This window comes from Eremomyces bilateralis (assembly GCF_010015585.1).
Source record: "Eremomyces bilateralis CBS 781.70 unplaced genomic scaffold P152scaffold_3, whole genome shotgun sequence".
In the NCBI taxonomy this organism is placed as follows: domain Eukaryota; kingdom Fungi; phylum Ascomycota; class Dothideomycetes; order Eremomycetales; family Eremomycetaceae; genus Eremomyces; species Eremomyces bilateralis.
Genome location: NW_022985069.1, coordinates 1,151,654 through 1,171,100, shown reverse-complemented (window position 1 = coordinate 1,171,100; position 19,447 = coordinate 1,151,654). Strand labels below are relative to the sequence as shown.

General features: G+C 51.8%; 6 protein-coding genes across 6 annotated transcripts; 3 read left to right on the top strand and 3 right to left on the bottom strand.

Moving 5' to 3' along the window:
• The first annotated feature begins 631 nt into the window (after window positions 1–631).
• P152DRAFT_455438 (protein disulfide-isomerase tigA precursor) lies at window positions 632–2,251 on the top strand. The gene is made up of 2 exons (XM_033678787.1): window positions 632–1,223; window positions 1,276–2,251. The coding sequence occupies exons 1-2, from the start codon at window positions 704–706 to the stop codon at window positions 1,857–1,859; spliced, it is 1,104 nt and encodes a 367-aa protein (XP_033537352.1). The 5' UTR covers window positions 632–703; the 3' UTR covers window positions 1,860–2,251.
• P152DRAFT_194472 (P-loop containing nucleoside triphosphate hydrolase protein) lies at window positions 2,028–6,402 on the bottom strand. Its single transcript, XM_033674285.1, has one exon. It carries the CDS (start codon window positions 6,309–6,311, stop codon window positions 2,196–2,198), a length of 4,116 nt encoding a protein of 1,371 aa, XP_033537351.1. The 5' UTR covers window positions 6,312–6,402; the 3' UTR covers window positions 2,028–2,195.
• Window positions 6,403–6,805: 403 nt separating this feature from the next.
• P152DRAFT_455437 (HIT-like protein) lies at window positions 6,806–7,885 on the top strand. Its single transcript, XM_033678786.1, has one exon. The coding sequence runs from the start codon at window positions 7,004–7,006 to the stop codon at window positions 7,790–7,792; it is 789 nt and encodes a 262-aa protein (XP_033537350.1). The 5' UTR covers window positions 6,806–7,003; the 3' UTR covers window positions 7,793–7,885.
• On the bottom strand, window positions 7,798–9,494 carry P152DRAFT_455435 (uncharacterized protein). The gene has a single exon (XM_033678785.1). It carries the CDS (start codon window positions 9,461–9,463, stop codon window positions 7,943–7,945), a length of 1,521 nt encoding a protein of 506 aa, XP_033537349.1. The 5' UTR covers window positions 9,464–9,494; the 3' UTR covers window positions 7,798–7,942.
• Window positions 9,495–10,614: 1,120 nt separating this feature from the next.
• P152DRAFT_194374 (HD-domain/PDEase-like protein) lies at window positions 10,615–14,949 on the bottom strand. The gene is made up of 5 exons (XM_033674284.1): window positions 14,291–14,949; window positions 13,570–14,215; window positions 13,353–13,519; window positions 12,708–13,300; window positions 10,615–12,646 (listed from the first exon to the last, which is right to left on the bottom strand). Exons 1-5 carry the CDS (start codon window positions 14,493–14,495, stop codon window positions 11,084–11,086), a joined length of 3,174 nt encoding a protein of 1,057 aa, XP_033537348.1. The 5' UTR covers window positions 14,496–14,949; the 3' UTR covers window positions 10,615–11,083.
• A 2,930-nt stretch (window positions 14,950–17,879) lies between these two features.
• On the top strand, window positions 17,880–18,483 carry P152DRAFT_194334 (uncharacterized protein). Its single transcript, XM_033674283.1, has one exon. It carries the CDS (start codon window positions 17,974–17,976, stop codon window positions 18,301–18,303), a length of 330 nt encoding a protein of 109 aa, XP_033537347.1. The 5' UTR covers window positions 17,880–17,973; the 3' UTR covers window positions 18,304–18,483.
• Window positions 18,484–19,447: the final 964 nt, after the last annotated feature.

Genomic DNA, 19,447 nt, shown 5'->3' with positions numbered 1-19,447 from the left:
AGGAAGGTACTCGCCCACGCAGGTCTTGCTCTGCAAGAAGGACGGACCCCATGAACAAGGCGAACAAACTATGACCATATTAGAGGCGAGGAAACGTTATCGCAGAATGGTCAAGGGAGACGGGCAGTTGTGGGAGCTGATGAAGGAGTATCGGCAGGTGCTTGGCACGTGAAGTATGCACGGAAGAGGATTAGATTCCTGGATACGATTTGTGAGTTGATTTCGAGTTGCAACTTCATGCTTCCATGCTCCGGAGAGGGATTACTAGGGGAGAGATGGGTTATTCGCTGCTGATTTCTTGTTTTTGATCTTCATTTGTCTCAAAGAGAGCATGTTTGTGTAGGATATCTGGCAACTGTATATTAGAAAAAGTGTTAGCAATGCAACTCCGAGATCAAATCAGCAACAGCTATGAGACTTAATACTGTATTATGTTAAGGTATTCGGGCATAAGGTAGGACGTCAGATCCAGTTTATCGTCGAGACATCCCTTTAGATTTCTACGCCACCTCCTGGTTTAAAGGACAAGTAGCTTTTCCGAAAATAGTTTAGCGGAAATTATCAGGATTCCGACCAGGGTCTGACACGGTTACGTAGCTGGAGGCTGGTGATATTATTTCATAGCAGAACACTCGCATCGACTCCCCTCTTACTTTCCTAATTCCTTAATCTCCTTCGAAATATTAGTAACAGTATATCCATCATGACACGACTCACCTCCCTCCTCCTCTCAGCCGCTCTCTTCACATTCGGCGCCCAAGCCGGCTCCGCCGTCATCGACCTTATCCCAAAGAACTTTGACAATGTCGTCCTCAAATCCGGGAAGCCCGCCCTCGTGGAGTTCTTTGCGCCATGGTGCGGACATTGCAAGACCCTCGCTCCCATCTACGAGGAATTGGCACAGAATCTCGCCTTTGCCGAAGACAAGGTCAGCATCGCGAAGGTCGATGCGGACGAGCATAAGGACCTGGGGCGGAGATTCGGGGTGCAAGGGTTCCCCACCCTAAAATGGTTCGACGGGAAAAGCGATAAGCCGGAGGATTATAAGGGCGGGAGGGATATCGATAGCTTGACGGCATTCATCAAGGAGAAGACGGGGATCAAGCCAAAGTCGGCGAAGAAGCCGGAGAGCAACGTGGTGATGTTGAATGATGGCAAGTTCAAGACGGCTGTTGGAGCAGACCAGCATGTGTTGGTTGCATTCACCGCACCATGGTGTGGACGTATGTATTTAGGCTCCAGATGCAGGAGGAGTTGCTGACATTCATGTTGCAGACTGCAAGACCCTCGCTCCTATATGGGAGACCCTCGCCCAAGACTTCGTGAACGAACCCAATGTCCTCATCGCAAAGGTTGACGCCGAAGACCCCGGCTCCAAAGCTACCGCTCAAGCGCAAGGCGTGGCCTCTTACCCAACCATCAAATTCTTCCCCGCCCACTCAACTGAAGCCCAAGCGTACGAGGGAGGTCGAAGCGAAGACGCATTCATCAACTACCTGAACGAGAAGGCCGGCACATCCCGCGTCGTCGGCGGCGGATTGAGCGCGACGGCCGGCACGATCGAAGACCTGAACCTCGTCGTCCAGCGCATGGTTGCGGTTGGTGGTGATGTTGTCGCTGGAGCGGAGGAGCTCGCAACGAAGGCGAAAGAGTTCACCGGCAATAAGTTCGCGGAATACTATGTCCGGGTCGGGGACAAGTACAAGGCGAACAAGGAGCACGCCGTCAAGGAGTTGAGCAGACTCCAGAGTATCTTGGCCAAAGGCGGGCTGGCATCGCAAAAGGTTGATGAGTTGACGTCGAGGTCGAATATCCTCCGACAATTCTCGGCGGAGAAACCGGCGAAGGACGAACTTTAAATGCGTTTATGTGAATGAAGTAGTCAAGCATGGGCGCTGGTGAGCTTTACGGGTACTCGTCGTTGAAACACTCGGGTTAGCGGGAGAAATGGTCGGTTTCATGTCGTGTGGGATTTTATCGAGTACTTGCATCGTTATATGCGATAAAACAGGTCGGTCTTGTGAGAGCAGATAAGGAGTCAGAAATAAATATTTAAAGCCTCCTACTTCGTCGCACCTGGGCTAGGAATCGACCTGCGCACCTCTTATCAAGGCAAAATGGTTTCTAGGCAAGTATCCTTCCATCATAGGAGAAATGAACCGAATTGAAGGAAGCCACGATCTATTCCGAATAATCTATGAGTCTAGTCCACCTAGTTCTACGAGCCGTCTAACCAACCCAATGATCTTCCCTTCTTCTCCAATGCTGCCAAAATCTAATGACGGGTTATCGATCTTCTTCGCCAGAACGCCATCCAACATCATCCTCAGTCTACCAATGAGCGCACCGATTCTTGCCCATCCCCTTATCCGGATCCAGTCGTCCACAACTAGTCCTCTCCCTTCGGTATCGAGCTTGATATCTCCGGCGAAGAGCAGTAGTGTCAAGGCACTGAACGGAGTGACGTCTCTTACGAAGACTTTGGAGGTTTCCATCTTCACCCAGTAGCTTAGGAAGGTTGAGTCATTGGGGAAGGTCTGGATGCCGAACATCGTGCTGCCAGGGTGGATAAACACTCTTCCATTTTCCTGCGTGAAGTACTTGATCATGTGGGCTTCCGGATCGATTTCAATTGCGCCCGCCGCTCCAGCGATGAATTTCTTGTCGGGGAAGCTGATTCGAGAACTCTGTGGGTGGAGGGAGCCTGCAATCAACGCTCGGATGAGAGAAGTCGAGGAGCTGTTGCCATTCAACGATCGGGCATCCGGGCTATTCGACGTGTACCGAAGAGGTAAGAAGCCGATTTCCTTGAGCGATGTCAAATACTGAGCGCGGGTGGAAGAGATATCGTTGAGCGTCTGCATGGAGATGAACTTTTCCCCGCTCCAAGCACGGATATCTCGAGGGGAGATTCCCTTCTCTCGCATCGATGAATAGGATTCGAATGCTCGTAGGTCTGCAATCAGGTCACCTTGATTCCCACCGAATGAGGCCCTTGCTGCCTTCGCCTGATCCCTCTTATCCATTGGTGACACGAAGGGGCTTTTCGTGGTGAGAATGGATGCAATTGTGAGACAGGGCTCAAGACAGCCAAACATTGCTCCATATACCATCAACTTCGCGCACCGCAGGTCAGCTGGGATCATAGATAGATGGCGCCCCAGTGCAGTGAGTTCGTCACCATCCATTGCTCCAATCCTCCGTAAAAGCTTTAGGGCGCCTTCCACAGCAGTGGCTGCCGGCGGTGTCAACGCTCCAGCGAGGAACGAGGGGACATCTGCGACCCCCATTGACTTGACAGACAGGCATAGCTGCTCGAGAGGAACTCGTCGGATTTCTGGGTCAGGTCGTTCCGCCATCTGCTCCATCTCAGCCTTTCGGGTGTACAGCTTGTAGCAAATACCTTCTTGGACACGACCGGCTCGACCACGTCGTTGCTTGCATGCGGCTCGAGAAGCCCAGACCTCCGCAAGACGGACCATATTCGAATGAGGATCAAAGCTGGTTTCTTTGACTCGGCCAGTGTCTATGACGGCGATGATATCGGCAATGGTGATCGACGTCTCCGCGACGTTGGTAGATGCGATGACTTTGCGTTTCCCGGGAGGAGCGAGAGGAAACACGCGCTTCTGTTCGAAAGGGAGTAGTGAAGCGTGTAAAGGGAGGGCATGAATTTTTGGAAATTGACGCAATGCTTGTATGGTCCGGTCGATTTCCATGGTGCCTGGGAGGAAGATCAGAATGGCTCCTTCGGTCGATCCTAGATCCTGGTCGATTTGTCGAACAGTTTGTGCTATCAATTCATAATTGATGCGCATTCCGACAGAACGAATGGTGGCTCCTACAGAGGCATTGCCCCCGTCGTCTTCGTCAAACTCCGAATTGAGGCCCCTGAATCCAGTCATCTGGACAACGTCATCCAGGTAGAAGTCTCGTACAGGAAAGGTCCGTCCTTCAATCTCAATCCGGGCAACTTCTCCTACTGGCCGGAAGTACTGTTCGAACATGTCCGCGTCAAGTGTCGCGCTCATCAGAATGACTTTCAGATCTTGCCTCCTAGCCAAGACATCCTTCAAAAGGACCAGTAGGAAGTCCGTGTCAAGGCTGCGCTCATGCACTTCGTCGACAACGACGTGGCTGACATCTGCAATAGAATCAACCACTTCTTGAGGACTTCCTCCGGAAGTCTGCATTCGCCGAAGGAGAACTCCCGTCGTTACGAAATTGATCTTAGTTTTTCCGGGGGTTTGCTTCGATTCGCCACGGATCGTGTAGCCGATTTCCTGTCCCACTGCAGAACATCTCTCGTCGGCGACTCTATCTGCGAGTCCAAGAGCGGAGATTCTGCGCGGCTGGGTACAAATGATGTTTGCTGCAGCACCCAGTCCTCTTTGTATTAAGTCATCAAGAACGAACTGGACGGACTGGGTCGATTTTCCGGAACCTGTCTCGCCGGATATAATGGTCACTCTGTAATTGTTGACGGCACTGACAATCTTTTCTTGATATTTCCAGGCTGGCAGCGACTGTCGGCCACTTATCATCTTCCGTTGCTGAGGAATTCCTTGTTTGCTCTGCCACGATGATAAAATATCCCTGCTGAGCGCAGTGTTTGGCGTCCATTCAATTCGTCTTGGTGCTCTCTTTATTCGGTTGATGTTTCGTTCACTCTTCGCCTGTGTTGCTGCCTCCGCTGTAGTGGTACCACGAGAGATATCACTCAATGGACCTGGATCCTGGACTATCGAAGGTAGAGATTGCTCGATCCAATCGACAATGTTGAATATCATCTGATCGCCGAGATACTCCACGCTTGCCCACTCAAGGGCCTGTTTTGTTATGCTCAGGCGAATATAGGCCGGTAATTCAGCCTTCACTGAAAGCACAGGGAGAGATCTTGGATAATTTTTGGTAGGAGGGATGAATCGGAGCGTTGTGCGGTACCTCTGAGCATCTGCTGATTCAAGGCCAACCTCACATGCGTATCCAGAAATCGAGATGCGATCACCGAAGATCGCCTGGAGCACTTCCAGCTCCTCCGCCCATACTTCCTGGTCGGCAGACTCGTTTAATGTTGAGGAAGAAAGTTTTTCGGAGAGACCTTGATTCGAGTCGTCTTCACCAAGCAGTCGCACTTGAAGGGCAGCGGCAGCAAGATCCTCATTTCCTTTTGAGGCATCATATACCTCTTCGCAGACATCCATAGAGTAGCCTGCAGAAGCCAGTCGCTTAACAGCACCTTCGCGTTTCAGATCGGCTGTAGCCAAGGAAATACCGGCCGTGTACCCTTCTGGAAATGTCCACTTCGGTAGGTCGTCCTCCGGTACATTGATCAGGAGCCATTCCAACACTTCTTCTCTATCTTTGCATATGTCGATAGCTTCTTTAACGTGTGCTCGTCGGAAGCCAAGTCGTGTGATGGAATCTTCAAGTTGCTTGCGGGTAGTCTGTGAGATGGACACAGAATGCGGGTTCCACCTGTTCAATTTCAGGAGTTTCTCGATCTCCATTCTGGTCCTCTTTGCCAATTCCACCTTTGGTACTCGTGTCCAACCCTTCAATCGGTCATTGTTCTTGCTCGACTCTCCAGGTCTGATAGCACCGGGCCCACTTGCGGGTTTCTGATCCTTTAGCTGCATCTCTCGCTTCTTCGCAGCCGCTATTTTCGCATCTTCTTGGTCCTTCAAAACACCAAAGGGATCGGCATCATACATCCAGCCTCGGCCATTTGCCACGTCTTCAGCTTTCAGGGCCGCAAACTCGCCTTTCCATAAATCTTTATAGGTAGGCGGCATCATCATATGAATGTTTTTCATGCTTGATACCCGGAACAAAGCGTACGTTGCTGCGAAATGCCTTGCTTCGACTGCGGTTTTCTGTGCCGAGATCTGCCTGTGAGATGGAGGCGTCCGAATTGGTGCAAGTGTAGTGAGTTCCTGAGTCTTGGTGTTGACTTTCCGCAGTATAACTGAAGAAACAAAGCCATCCGCGGTCTTCATCATCGTATACTCCGGCTTGCCCCATTTTTGCTTTTGGCAATGCTCTGACAGCATATTGACGGGAAGCTTTCCGGTCCATGACGCGCCCCCAATCAAGGTTCGAGTATCCGGTTTCTTTGGCGCTTCTTCGACAGGTTTATCTTCTTGAGCCTTCTGAGCAGCCTTGCTCTTACTGCTGCTAGCTTTCGAATCTTGTCCCTTCGGCGCCGGACAAGGTTTCGACTTCGAGGCCTCAGCCTGAGTATTGCCACCAGAAGCTTTTGCTTTCTGGCTGGCACCACCTCCACGCGGAGGATGCGTATTCTTCCCCATTATGCATCAGCAGAATTTGAAGATACTTTAGGAATCATTAACCATCTTCTTGAGATATTGTGGGAGAGAAAAGTCAGCAATATCAATGAAGGTGGAAAGATTGTAATATCAGGGCAGATGTGGGGCTAACTGTAAACGGGTTAGTGCAAATATTTCAACGACGTCTAATGGTGAAAGTTGAAGAATAGTGAAGACGCCAGTTTTCGAGATTTGTAATTGATAAATTTACTTCGATTCATAAAGGGCCAAGCGACAACATATTCAATCTTAAACCGGAGTCCTGGTTTAGATGGCCAGCTTCTGAAGCCAAAGAGGGAGATTATCACCTTGGTATAAGAGCTAGGACATCTATCAACACCACCTTCATAAGTCCGGGTAATATCTATGATGCCAGATTCGGAGACATTATCGGATGTCGAATCTGCAGCCCCCCCTGCAGCGGAATCTAAGGCACGTAATGGCGCCCCTCAAGTGGAGGATGGCTCGAAGGATACCACGGAACGACCTAGTAATAGAGCAAAGAACGCCTGTGAGCATTTACGTCTTCTTCCCTCGGCACTATATTTTCTTGTTTCCATTTTTGCTTCTAGCTAGTGGCCTACAAACAGGTTCTCAGATGAACCAAGTCAAAGCGGAATAGTGAAACACGTTTCTTCACAATCCACAACTGACTATGCTCAGTTACCGAGCTGATGAGCCGCAAGCCCGAGCCTTCTAACTCGTCTCCAACACCAGGTTCGAAAAAAGGTCATTTGAAATCTGACCCCTTCCGTTTTGTCCTTCGGTCATATATCCAATCCCCTACTACCCAGCCCGCAGACACCGTCATCTACCACAACGATTACTGGGTGTTCATTCAGGACAAGTTCCCGAAATCTCAAATCCACTGCCTCCTCGTGTCACGGGATCCTGCAATCTCAGAATTACACCCTTGCACGGCCTTATCTAAACCAAAATTCCTTGCCGCAGCCAGGGAGGAAGTGAAACGCGCCAAGAGCATCGTTGCTGCAGAGGCGCGAAGACGATGGGGCACAACGAGCGCGAAAGAGAAGGCGAGACGAGACGCGATGGAGAAGCTGCTGGAATCCGCAGATGAAATCGGCGAAGACAAGGAGATGAGCCCTGAGGAGCGCCAGGCCGAGCTGGAAGCGCAACTACCCTCTGGTCGGGACTGGGAGAGTGAGATTTTGGTCGGGGTGCATGCACATCCTAGTCTGTACAATGTCCACATCCATATCTTGACACCGGACCGGTTCTCGGAAAAGATGAAGCACAAGAAGCATTATAACAGTTTCCAAACGAGGTTCCTTGTTGGGCTTGATGAGTTCCCGCTACCGGAGGACCAGAGAGAGGGACAGGGGAGAGGACGGTATTTGAAGGGAGATTTGGAGTGCTGGCGTTGTAAGAAGAAGTTCGGTTCGCACTTCGCTGAGTTGAAAAGGCACTTAGAGGAGGAGTATGAGGACTGGAGGCAGTTATGATCCTAAAGACGGCATCCAATGTTTGGAAGCAATGTGTTCATGCAGTAGTGTTGTACATATTTACACAGGCCCGTTTTCTGGGGCTATGATACATGGGTATTAGAATGAAGTATAAACGATTCCAAGAACACCAACTGATGGAAAGGATGCTCATGCCTCTGTCGCACCATCAAAAACACTGAGGTTCACCTCGGTCCCATCGTAATCATCCAAGCTCCAAGTTCTTTTGGCCAGCATTCCAAGCGTGCCCCTAAATCCCTCCTCGAACAACAGAGACCCGGCCCAGGCAATCATCGCTGCATTATCCGTACACAGCGCCAACGGTGGTGTCTCTATCTCCACTTTCCCGAACCCTGCCCGGTCCAAGTTTACCCTCAACACATGTTTCAAAAACTGATTCGCACTAACGCCTCCGGCGACGACGAGCGTGCCCACCCGATCGCCCCGTTCCTCCATGGCTTCCAATCCCATGATGACCGTCCTTGCAAGATGGTCAAAGGTCACTGTCATGGCCAGCTTTCCCAGTTCCCGTCTCTCGTCCTCGCTCGGCGATTCGGTTCGCGGAACACGGTCATTTTTCTGCCGCTGATCATTCCAAACCAGCCGCGTCTCCGGGTCGACATTCCGTTCCATCGCGCTAATCAAGCCGGCAAACGAAAACGCGAATTGTTCGCTCTTAGGTTTAGCTGCTAATGGTATGGGCAGAGCCCAGCCATATTGTGAAACTCGTCGGGCCGCGGATGAGGGAGCATAGCCGTAGTCATAAGAACGATCTTCGCCAGCCTGACCGCTCGGGAGAGGGTTGCTTCCAGGAAATACAAACTCCTCTAGCATCGCCCCGTAGTTGGATAGCTGTTTCTCACTAGCCATGATCTCCTCCGGGAGGATCATCCTCGCCATCTTATCTAGCGCGTCTCCAACAGCATTATCTGCTGTTTTTGCAAGGACGCGATGCTGCGTGACGTTCTTCGAGTCAACGAGTATTGTATGCCCACCAGACACGAGCAGCGAAAGGAATGGGAATGCGGGTTGAAGTGACCGCGATGCTGCTCTCACGCCCGCTGCGACATGCTCTTCCTCTACCTGCTTCCCCGCCCGCCCACTCTCCAAGGCGTGCACCAACTGCGGCGTCAACGCATGCGCCTGCATATGATGCACCCCCACAATCGGCAATCCCCAAGCGACTGCCAACCCCTTCGCATTCTCAATCCCGGTCGTCAGAGACGATATCATCCCCGGCCCAGAGGTGACAGCGATGAAGTCCGGTTTGCATTTCTGCTTGAGCTTCCCCTCCACATCTATAAATACCGTCTTCGAAGGATCGACGTCATCACGCGCATCGGGGAGGGAGGGAAGCGCGGATCGTAGCAGAGAGGCGAGCGAGCGCTGGTGAGAGATGGCGGCGGCGACGGGGTGGATGCCGCGGAGGTTGGCGGTGGTGGCGGAGATGCGATGGTTGAAGTGGAGGTGGGCGGTCGGAGGAGATGAGGCGGAGGGGGATTGAGAGGCTATGAGTGAGGATTTGACATTGTGGGTTTCGAGGATAGCGACGGCGGAGTCGTCGCAGGAGCTCTCAACTGCTAGAGTGAGGAGAGTGCGGATTCGTCGTGGTCGTACAATCCCTGGCTTAGAGATATACGCGTGCTGGAGGCTACGGTAAAAGAGTGACATTCGAATCTGGTATCAATGCAACCAATTGTAGAATGCTTCGTATATCCATATGGAATCAAGCACTGCAGTTGATGTTGAACAGACATGGAAATCCTGAAAAATTAATGCCTCAGGCAGCAATATATTCATTTTCGGAGAGAGACTGATCAGACTGACTAGACTATTATTGCCCATCTCGATATTAATAACATTTTAAAATGAAATACTAATACAGGAATATTATCAGATTAGTTCATGCAAGCATAAGATTGAAGTATATTTATGCTATGAATCAATACAAAAAGAAATGCCCCTACCCAGACTCGAACCCTCCTGAAATCCACCCCATTACCTTTTCACAAGTACCTCACAAGTACCTCCTGTCCACTCTATACTCCCCTCTCAAGAAGCATCACCCTCCATGACCCCATCACCGCTCCATCCCACAAAAAGCAGTTCCCTCTACGTTTCAAAAACATAGAACAAAAGAGCAAATCTATAAGCTCCGGGAGCCCTAGGGAGTACCTCTAATCCGAGCACTTCAACGAGTCCCCATCCGTTGCGGCAACGGGTGGATCTTCTTCAAGCTCCAGAGGCACCTTTCCAGCTAGTACTTGACAGCATCCGTGTGCCACGTCGAGAAGTGGAAGCCGAGCCATCTTAAATGATGACTGAGGGGGGCTACCACTAAGACACTCTGCCATTTCCTGCTTTAATTGGATTGAGTTATTTTGGTATATGAAGTGAAGTGGGAATTCACCCTCCCTTTGTTTATCATAGACAGCACTGTGACACTGCTATATCTACCACCCCCAAGCTTCCCTAGACATCACTCACCTCTCCAACTCTCATAACATCACTTCCTCCGAACAGTGTGTGAACCAGCACTACAGGATCTCAACGAACGCTACATCAACATCATACACCACAACACCACAAGGCAATTTCGGAATCATAGCTATGCTTTCATTCCTACGTATACAATACCCATGATCTACACGTCCCCAACCCATCATAACATCTATCCGAAGTACCCCTCCCTCCCCTTTTCCTCCCTTTTGATACACTCATGCGTCAACCGCTGAACACTCCGTCTCCCATTCCCAGCTTTTCCGTTCTCCCATCGATGACTTCCGCTCGAGAGATACATATCGAAACGCCGATCGCGGATATCTAGCGCTCATCCGACTGTGTGGAGAAGATCCGGGGGAGAAGACGCGGAATTGACTCTGAACCGCGATGAATGGCTTTCGAACTTCCGTTGGTACCTGCTTTGCGATTCCTAGCCGTCCGTCATCATACAGCGCCAAGCGGAAACGCAAGCCACATGCATTATTCAATTAAGGCTGTGGGAATTCCACCAGAGCAAGATGCGCGGATAAACGACCCGGTAGCTAATCCGCATGTGTCATCCGAGGAGGGGAGAGGTATATACACAAGAATCGATGGATCGGCGGGACCGTTCGATTCGCGTCGTGATGCTCGTCCGCCGGATAATAGTCGTGGTAAAATATATGACTGGAGATGGCAGGTGAGCAGCGCGCTTCCGAGCCATTGTCATGCGGCTAGTGGTTCTCGTGGTAGTTCGATCGGCTCGAACAGAGGAGGGTTGTTAGAATTCGTCGTCTCCTCGCTGCTTCTTCACCCCTTCACATCCCCGCCTCCACCACGAACCTGCACCCCCTCCCTCACTGGCCCCTGGCCCTGCCCCTGCATCCCTACCGCATCCTTCCACTTCCGCTTCCAATATTTCTTCAACTGAAACCGACTCCCCTTCTTCCCCAGCCCCTCCCCACCTTTCCAATCACCGTTCTCCACGGTCCCACCAGCCATCGGCACCGTGTGATAATCTGCGCCATTCGTTCCATCCTGCCCACCACCAGCGTTCCCGTCCCGTCCACCAAAGGTACCGCTGTACGGCTTCACGTCATCAGCGTTGAACGGTGGCACCTCGTCCACTTCGTCCGTCAGCGCGGCCGACTCGCTCCATTCTCGGGATGTCGGCCGCGTGCTGTCGGTAAACGGGCTGCCGGTGCGATGCGTGCTTGCATCGGCGCCGGGGCCGGTGTTGCTGGAGACAGGGACACCGTTCGTGAGGGCGGTGTTGCCATTAACGGCGCTCGTGTACGCGTTCGGGGCGCTTGGGAGGGGTGGGTATGACTCGGGTTGGGAAGCGGAGTGGGAGTCACCGTTGGAGCGGAGGTTCGGGTGGCTAGGGAAGTGGCGAGGGCTAGAGGTGGCGTCGGTGAATGAATCTGAAGGGCGGGAGGTCGAAGACCCGTGCGATGGGTGCTGGCGGTGGATGGTGGTGGCGGGATACGGGAGCGATTTGCGGTCGGCGGACTTGCTACGGAGTGTGGGATTGCCCTTGATTTTCCGAGAGTTATCCTTACTGCGAGAGCGGAAGAAGCGAGGACGGGACGAGGTTTCCTTTTCACTGTCCTGTGACTCGTTAGGGACTGCAGAGTTGTTTAATAGCGTTCCCCTTTCCTTCTTCTTTGTTGGGGGGGTAAAGGTATGTGATGGGTTGGAAGGACGGTCTATGATCTCGGATTGGATGATTCTTTCAGGGAGGTGGTTAGGTTCGACGATGAAGTTTTGCAGGGTGGTATGATCAGTACTTGTGGATGATGTAGGTGCCTGGTCAGAGGAGATGACGGATGTGGTGGATGGAGGTTCGGTAGAGAGTGGTGAGAGTGGTATGGATTGGGCCCTTGAGGAGTGTGCAAGCGGAGTACCGCCATTCTCACCAGGAGAAGGAGCGCCAGTCTCCATCGGATCCGATATCTCTTCATCGACCTGTGCAACATCCGCCAAGTTCTCTCGGCTTCGCGTCATGGGGCTCGGGGCATGATCTTCATGCAAGGCGCCAGGCGCTAATAGCTTCATTTCTCGTGCCGGTCCTTGCTTTGCTTGCAGCTCCTTCTCTACCGCAATCTTGTGTTCCCAGATTTGCTTGTTGGTGATGAGCTCCTCGACGCTGAATGCCATTCCCGGTAGAACATGGGAAACCTGTTCAAAGAGAGGACGAGCAAAGATGTTGATGAATCCGATTTGCGACTTGGCGAGTTTGGTCAAGTTGTCGCGTTCCGGGGGAGCGAAGAGAGTCGTGGGCATCTCGAGTTCCTTCTCCATTTCGCCCTGGTTAAAGAACTCGTCCGTGAGTATTTCAGCCCATTGCCTAGCAGTGTCGAATTTTCGCGCCTGTAGATAAACGTTGGTCTCTATTCTAGAGGATGGTCAAGCATCCGCACGGTCGACTTACCACATTGCTAATGTCAGCGCATTTGATCAACAGCCCACACGCTAGGTCGCGATATTCCTCAAGGATCTTCAAATTCCACCCATCGAGCGTGCTCTCGTTATGATCCAGCTTCTCCTGCAGATTCCCGAGATCGGCCATGTATTTGAAATGCAATCCCATGTCGGTAGCCAAGATGGCGCTGATCATGCGCTTCCGCATGTCGATATCCGAGAACGCGTCCGGCCAATACCGCCGCAGGATCTGCGAGTATGCCGCGCAGTGGAAAGACTCGAGCACAGACCGATCGTTGTATAATTGCGCGAGCGGGGCGTTCAATGCGACGAGGAAGGCGTTGTTGACTCCCGGATGACCGACGTCGTGGCCGATCGCGGAGATGAGAAGGGTGAGCGCATCGAAAGGTTTGAGAAGGGAAGCAATGGCGGATGGTGGGCCAGAGGATCGGCGAGTATTGTAAGGATATGGAGGCAAAGTACCGATTTGAAGGAGGAAGTAGAAGACGGCTTGGAGCACGTCGGCGACGTGACGGAAGTTGTGGTAGAATACAAAGTCGTTGTACGCCATCCGGCTAGCTAATAGAAAGACGACTAATTCGTCTAGAAATGAAGGTTAGTTGAGGAATGGAGAACAGCGGGTAGTCGAGGTCACCTTTCGGCAGTCGCCATTTCGCAAGCTCTTCCATTTGCAATGCATGTTCCAGCATCACCAGTGCGCCGTAAAGCAACTCATCGTCCGTGAATTCGTGCGCTGAAAATGCCCAGGAGCCAACAGCAGCCTCCACTTTCGTTCTGCGATCTGGTTTGACTAGGATGTCGCTTTAAGTAGTGTTAGTTAATTGCACTAGGTTCACGCCCTGGACACTTACCTTGGGTCAATCGAATCCGCAGCCTCCTCGGGGTTGCAGATGCCACTCATCAAGTTTGACACCATTGCTTCCCGGAGATACGAGTAGGGTTTGTCCTCACTGACGCCGACCCACGATCGTTTCCTCGCCCGTCGTTTTGCTAGGAACCCTTGCTCATCTCTAATAAATTCCTTATAGGTCCGATATGCATGCACCGCCAGACTCTGGATGTGGTCCTTGGAGAGTGGACTCGTTACCACATCGACTGCACCGGCATCGAGATATCGCATCAACCGCGCGTTGTCGCTGAGAACATACGATCCTTGAGCAGAAGAGGTCGCGAGATTCGTCGATCCCCAGTCGCGCTCGAAGCCGCTGAGCACAACCACTGGTACGACGAGCCTGGAGAGATTCTGCGAGTGTATCTCGGTCGAGATGTGTGTTAAGAGGTGGATGCCGTACAATTCGTCGCCCTCGACCGACTCGTTCGTGGTTCTTCGCACGGCCGTGGGAGACAACATCCGTGGCTCCCTTGAGAGTCTTTTAAGTCGTTGCTCTTCGTCATACGGTATGTCAATAAGAACAAGAGTCGGGAGTTTCTTGTCCTTGTTATCGTCGAGTTGGGCGACTTTCGCAAGACACGAGGCGCCGGAGCGGAAAACATGAACTATGCGACGAGTCAGAAATTCCACATCCCAGACATGTCTCACTCTTGCGCAGAACCCCACAACTTAACACTTACCTTCATGAAATGTCGACAAGATATTCTCGAGGTTCGATACTACTTCCGCCGATGTCGCTGGGGCCAGTTTGAAGTACCCCAGCGAATCGCTCCCTGAACTCCTCCTCTTGGGCGGGCTCTGCATCGATTTGAAGTCATCGCGGCCAACGCGACCCTCTTGCGCCCGCCGGTCGAGGTATATCACGTTACAGGCCCCATGCTCCATGGCCGTGTGGAAACAACGTGCGCCCGGTTCTGCACCAGACGTTTACCACGGCGAGGTCGAGGCGGATATGATGTCGCACACGGAAGAGGGAGGCCACGCAGGCTGTCGCATTGAGTTGAATGAGGCGGATAGTGGCGGATGCAATGCGACGATCGATTTACGAAGACAGAGACATCGATCGGAATTGTAGAAGTCGCGGGGAGAGTCTAGCGAGTCGCGGTGGAGCAGGGAGTGACCGCTGGAGGAAACCGATATCAGAAATGGAACGCGCGATCTCGACTGGTTCGTTTCGGGAAGTTGCGTCCACAGCGTGAAAATATGCGTCTCACCGAACGTTAGTGGCAATTGGCGTTCTCGACCCGATATTCGAGGGTGATAATCGGGATTGAATCTGAGCACACGCTGTTGAGCGATGTTCCGAGTGATCAGCCGCGAATTGTCGAGTCCCGGTGTTGTCAGACACCGGGCAGGAAGGTCGTATTTGTCAAGAGCGGTTGCGGTGCCGAACGCGGAAGGATTCGAGGTCCGTGACGTGAGCTCCGAAGGTTCAATGGTTTATGCGAAGATCAAAGGTGGAGCGCCGGTGATAAGTAGACTCGAGCCAGCAACGGGAGGCAATGGGGAAGGGTTATCGAGCGCGAATTTGCTGGCGATCGGGTTAGGTTTGGAGGATGAGGCGTAAGACAGTAAGACCCGAGGAACAGAGGAAAAGAGTGGCATGAAGGTGAAACAAAGGGTGCAGGTAGGTTGGCGATGGGCTTGGTAGTCCGGAAGTCTGGCTCTCTTGGTGGCGTCAGCAACGCGGAGAGGGCCAGGTGTCAGTGCGGGAGAAGTGGGTGTAAGCGGACCGCAACGAGAAGACGACTCGATGTAGAAGCGAAGAGACAAAGTGTCTAAGGCCAGTTCCAATTGCCGAAGCAAAGACTCCACGGCGGAATCGGTCGAGTTGAAGAAGTGTGGGAGGAAGTGATCGGAATTCGCGGATTGGAGAAACGGTGGGAGGATGGGATCAGTTGGGGACGAGGGACGCCCAAGTGGGAAGGTGTCTAAACTCTAAACTCTAAAGAAAGAGCCAGACCTCCATTAGGGTCTAGGGGAACAGCAGAGTGCAACAGTGCGAGTGCGGAGCATAAGATATAAAACTTGTACATACAGAAAATACCACGGAAGACAGAAGACAGATCGTCTCACTATTGATGTGCCAATGCGTCGAACTAGACCATTGACTATCACGGGAGTCGAAGGCTGGGGTGTTCCACGATGCAGATGCAGGAACCGATCCAAGGTGTCAAACCGACCATTCAATGTCTCGGGCGATGGATCAGAGGTTTGGATGGAATCGACTCGGATTGAAGCAACAATGGTAAGAGAAGAGCCAAGCTCGAGTCAAGATGAGATGAGAGGAGATGGGACAGAATGAATGTGAGGATGGATGCGATATGCTTTTCGAAGGACTCGAGATCTGGCGGGTACAAAGCAGCCACCACCACCGTCCAGCAACGATCCACAATAGTAAGGTGCGTCGCCTTTCAAAATGCAGCACAGAAGGACAAGCAGATGATGGACTCGCTCCTACACCAGTCCAGCGGAGCGGAACGCGGAAAAGACAACTCGAGCCAATCGAGAACCACGGAGCAACGGAGCGAGGATTCGAAAGATTCGATAGAGATTTCGATGATTGGAAGGACTCCAGAATGGATGAGACTCTCTGGCCTTCTATCGATCATACGAAGGCGGGGATCAAGTCTCGACCCGTTGATTCGACCAGCGGCACTTGGCAAGGGAACAATTGACATGCTTTCCATGCAGTTGTTGGCACGCGACTGGGGGTGGAAACCTTCTGGAAGCCCGCCTCCCCCATCTTCCAAGCTCTTTCCAAGCAACGCCGGCGATCTTTTGTTTTGTCCCTTTGCACTTTGCAGGGCTATGCTGCCGCTGGTGCCGCTAAACCCCGTTGACTCACGGACTATGCATCGGGCGCTCGTCCAATCCGACCAATCGCCGGCCGGTTCATCAATCGTACATTCGTACCCCTGGTGGTGGCTTGCACCCGTTCGAAACATGCTTCCGCTAAGATCGTTAAGAGTTAGTACCACGATTCAGCCTCGTTTTTTGGCGTTGGTTTACTCCGTAGAGGGGGTTTAATTGCTTTTGTTTTCGCCTGTTCATCCTATCAATGCGACGGGAAGCATGTGAGTGCCACGTCCGTCCTCACTTCGTCGGTAGTGGCATCGTGAATCGGAATAGCACTTCGGTGGCTGCGCAAACGAAGCGGGATGTTTGCTGATGTAGGCCACACTGCAGGAATCCAGGAGTCTCTTTAGGTTCAATTTGCCCCATCAAGCCATCAGCAAGGTGGCGTACGGTAATTAATTAGGATGGGAACCTGCTAACTTATTATTATTTTAAGGCTCAACATTTTCAAATTACATACCACTCTTTGAGCAGAATATATTTGTCTCGCTTTATCTGCCCTGTATCACTCTCCAGCCCTACCGGTTGCCAACCGTGGGTCGACTACCCAAGAAAACGACACTTCAAATCAGTCCCATATTCGTTACGATGCATCTTAGTTCATGTTCGTTTATTATTCAACTAAACGATCTACCTCACCAGCGCGGACGATATTCCGCATTCCCGCCATGACCCCCCCCTGGAAATCTCCCAAGTGCGCACCCTTCCACCACCAGCAAACTACCATCTCGGGCCTCAACTCTGGATGTCTCGTGATGCATGAACAGACCGGGCGTACTTCCAGTGTACCTACATATCCAAGTACTTCCTTGAACCACCCGAAATGCACGACGACCCAACTCCCGAAATGAGCTGCTTGATCAAACCGCGCTCTGTCACAACCTCCCACAGGGGAACGTGGACATGGACAGATATTCCAGCCGGTTGTGTCACGGTGGCTTTACGAGACGCATGCATGTGTTCCCATCACCTCCAAGGTAACTTGGTAAGCAGGTAGGTAGGTAAGTCCTTGCGAATGGTTTGAAGGTTGGTTCGCACTGGGAGTACTCAGCGTTTACAAGTTGAGAAATCGTGCAGGAGACGCAATAGCAGAATACCACCTACCAGAATGATCATTGGAGACGATGATTATAACGACAGGGACCCCCAAACCAGCAGCACAGAACTACCACGGTACAATGTACATCTTGTACGCCAGTCTTGTGTCGCTCGCCCGTTTCTCGACATGGCGTCCCATTGTTCACCGATCACCGCATATTTATGCTTAACCCAATCTACACTCTGTCAATCGTTGGCATCACAGACTTTCCGGTAGGGCAGCGATCTCGCACAGGTCTTCAATTCGATTAGTCTTCCATGCATGATGCATCCATAGCAGAAGAGGCATATCATCGCCCAGACGTTGATAGACTAGGTATGTTAGGCGCTAGCAAGCTGCGCTGATCTCGTCATCCGTCAACTCATTCCCGGCTATACAGACATCGCCTAATACCACTTTTTATTCATGCGCATCATTTCGTCCGTCTATCCAACTATTGCCTACCTATATCCCATGTCAAATACCTCTATGCGTCGCCTAGTTGCACCTCCAATTCCAGTATACCAAGAGTCCCATAGCCACCAGTCTGGCAGGATTCTGCGCCCACTCATTGCCAGCCAAGACGATGCCGTCCTATTCCGCCATCAGGAACCAGGAATCCCCAACAGTATGATGTTATGTGCGTCAACCAAGACGGCGTGCCATACCTCGCCTCATCGCCTGTCCTTTCCTCGCCATGATCCCTGCCGATGTCGAATACCCTGCCCGCCCCCAACAAAGAGTCGCCAGAACTGATTTGAAGCTGGCAACCATCCCGGGGCCCTCACCTGAGTTACATATTCGTACCAGGATATATATTCCATCCCAATAACCGGCGCCGATCACCCCACCGGGGCAGCCCTCGAACCCTGTCGATAGCACGGGATGATAACCCACATGCGGTCCCAGCCACCCCGATTTCGTAATCTTCTAGAACGATGGGGTGGTTGCACATGAATGATCGGCATGATTGACAGATTGGGGGTTTTGTGCTGAATGGACGGGTGAGATGATGATCGGAAACGAGAAGAGAAGACGGCTAGTGGGTTTGGGGGATATGAACTATGAAGGGAGTAGATGGTCGATGATGACTAGAAGAGAATCACGGCGACATGTTAGGAGGAGGGTGAGGCCGATTGCACTGAGGTGCTACGATGAGGAAATGGACAGTGATATATCTCGACCAGGACAATCAACGCCCGGGGAAAAGTTAAGAACGTCTCGTTTCCAGTCGGTTCTCGAAGAGATCCGCACGCCGTATGCCAAGATACCTCTCATCACTCAATCCTTTGTGCTGATCAAACCTAGAATTTCCGAAAGAGCAGCTCTACCACCATTCCTCTCCACCAACTGAAACAAGTCGGCTCGACTCTTCTTCTCCTCTAGGATGACTTCCCTGCGCTCAGCCAGCCAACAACACCACGTACCTAAAGGCATCCATACCACATAGTGACTGCCAACCCCTCAACCCTGAGCAGCAATATATGTTGCACCGGCGATCACAGCTGTTAGGGCTTCGATATAGGTGCTCGGTTCCGGTTCCGGACCGACTATCAAATGACGCCCGAGATGACCTGACAACGTTTAGTGTCTATTTTGCTGACACTACTGCTGCTTATATTGGAGATGCGCTCAGGGTTGACATGATGGAGGCAAGTCAGAATATCACATGTAGTTATTGCAGTGATATAGTATAGCAAATTCGAAAGATAGGTACGTTCGGAGGATGGGTCACATTGGTGGAGTGGTATGTTGCGTGATATTGCGGCTCTGTAGAAGCCCTGGTGAGCAAGTTTCTATCTACTTAGTTTGAAACACATATAGTACTGAAGACCTATATATATCCTCTCCCAGATGGTAGCACCGCTTCGCAAAGAGGTGATTTGGGATGATCCTTCAA

Coding starts and splice junctions, on each gene's coding strand:
- P152DRAFT_455438 (XM_033678787.1), top strand. CDS start 704: ATGACACGACTCACCTCCCTCCTCCTCTCAGCCGCTCTCTTCACATTC. Junction 1,224..1,275: donor CACCGCACCATGGTGTGGAC/GTATGTATTTAG, acceptor TTCATGTTGCAG/ACTGCAAGACCCTCGCTCCT.
- P152DRAFT_194472 (XM_033674285.1), bottom strand. CDS start 6,311: ATGGGGAAGAATACGCATCCTCCGCGTGGAGGTGGTGCCAGCCAGAAA.
- P152DRAFT_455437 (XM_033678786.1), top strand. CDS start 7,004: ATGAGCCGCAAGCCCGAGCCTTCTAACTCGTCTCCAACACCAGGTTCG.
- P152DRAFT_455435 (XM_033678785.1), bottom strand. CDS start 9,463: ATGTCACTCTTTTACCGTAGCCTCCAGCACGCGTATATCTCTAAGCCA.
- P152DRAFT_194374 (XM_033674284.1), bottom strand. CDS start 14,495: ATGGAGCATGGGGCCTGTAACGTGATATACCTCGACCGGCGGGCGCAA. Junction 13,520..13,569: donor GCGGATTCGATTGACCCAAG/GTAAGTGTCCAG, acceptor CACTACTTAAAG/CGACATCCTAGTCAAACCAG. Junction 12,647..12,707: donor GCGCTGACATTAGCAATGTG/GTAAGTCGACCG, acceptor GTTTATCTACAG/GCGCGAAAATTCGACACTGC.
- P152DRAFT_194334 (XM_033674283.1), top strand. CDS start 17,974: ATGCGCATCATTTCGTCCGTCTATCCAACTATTGCCTACCTATATCCC.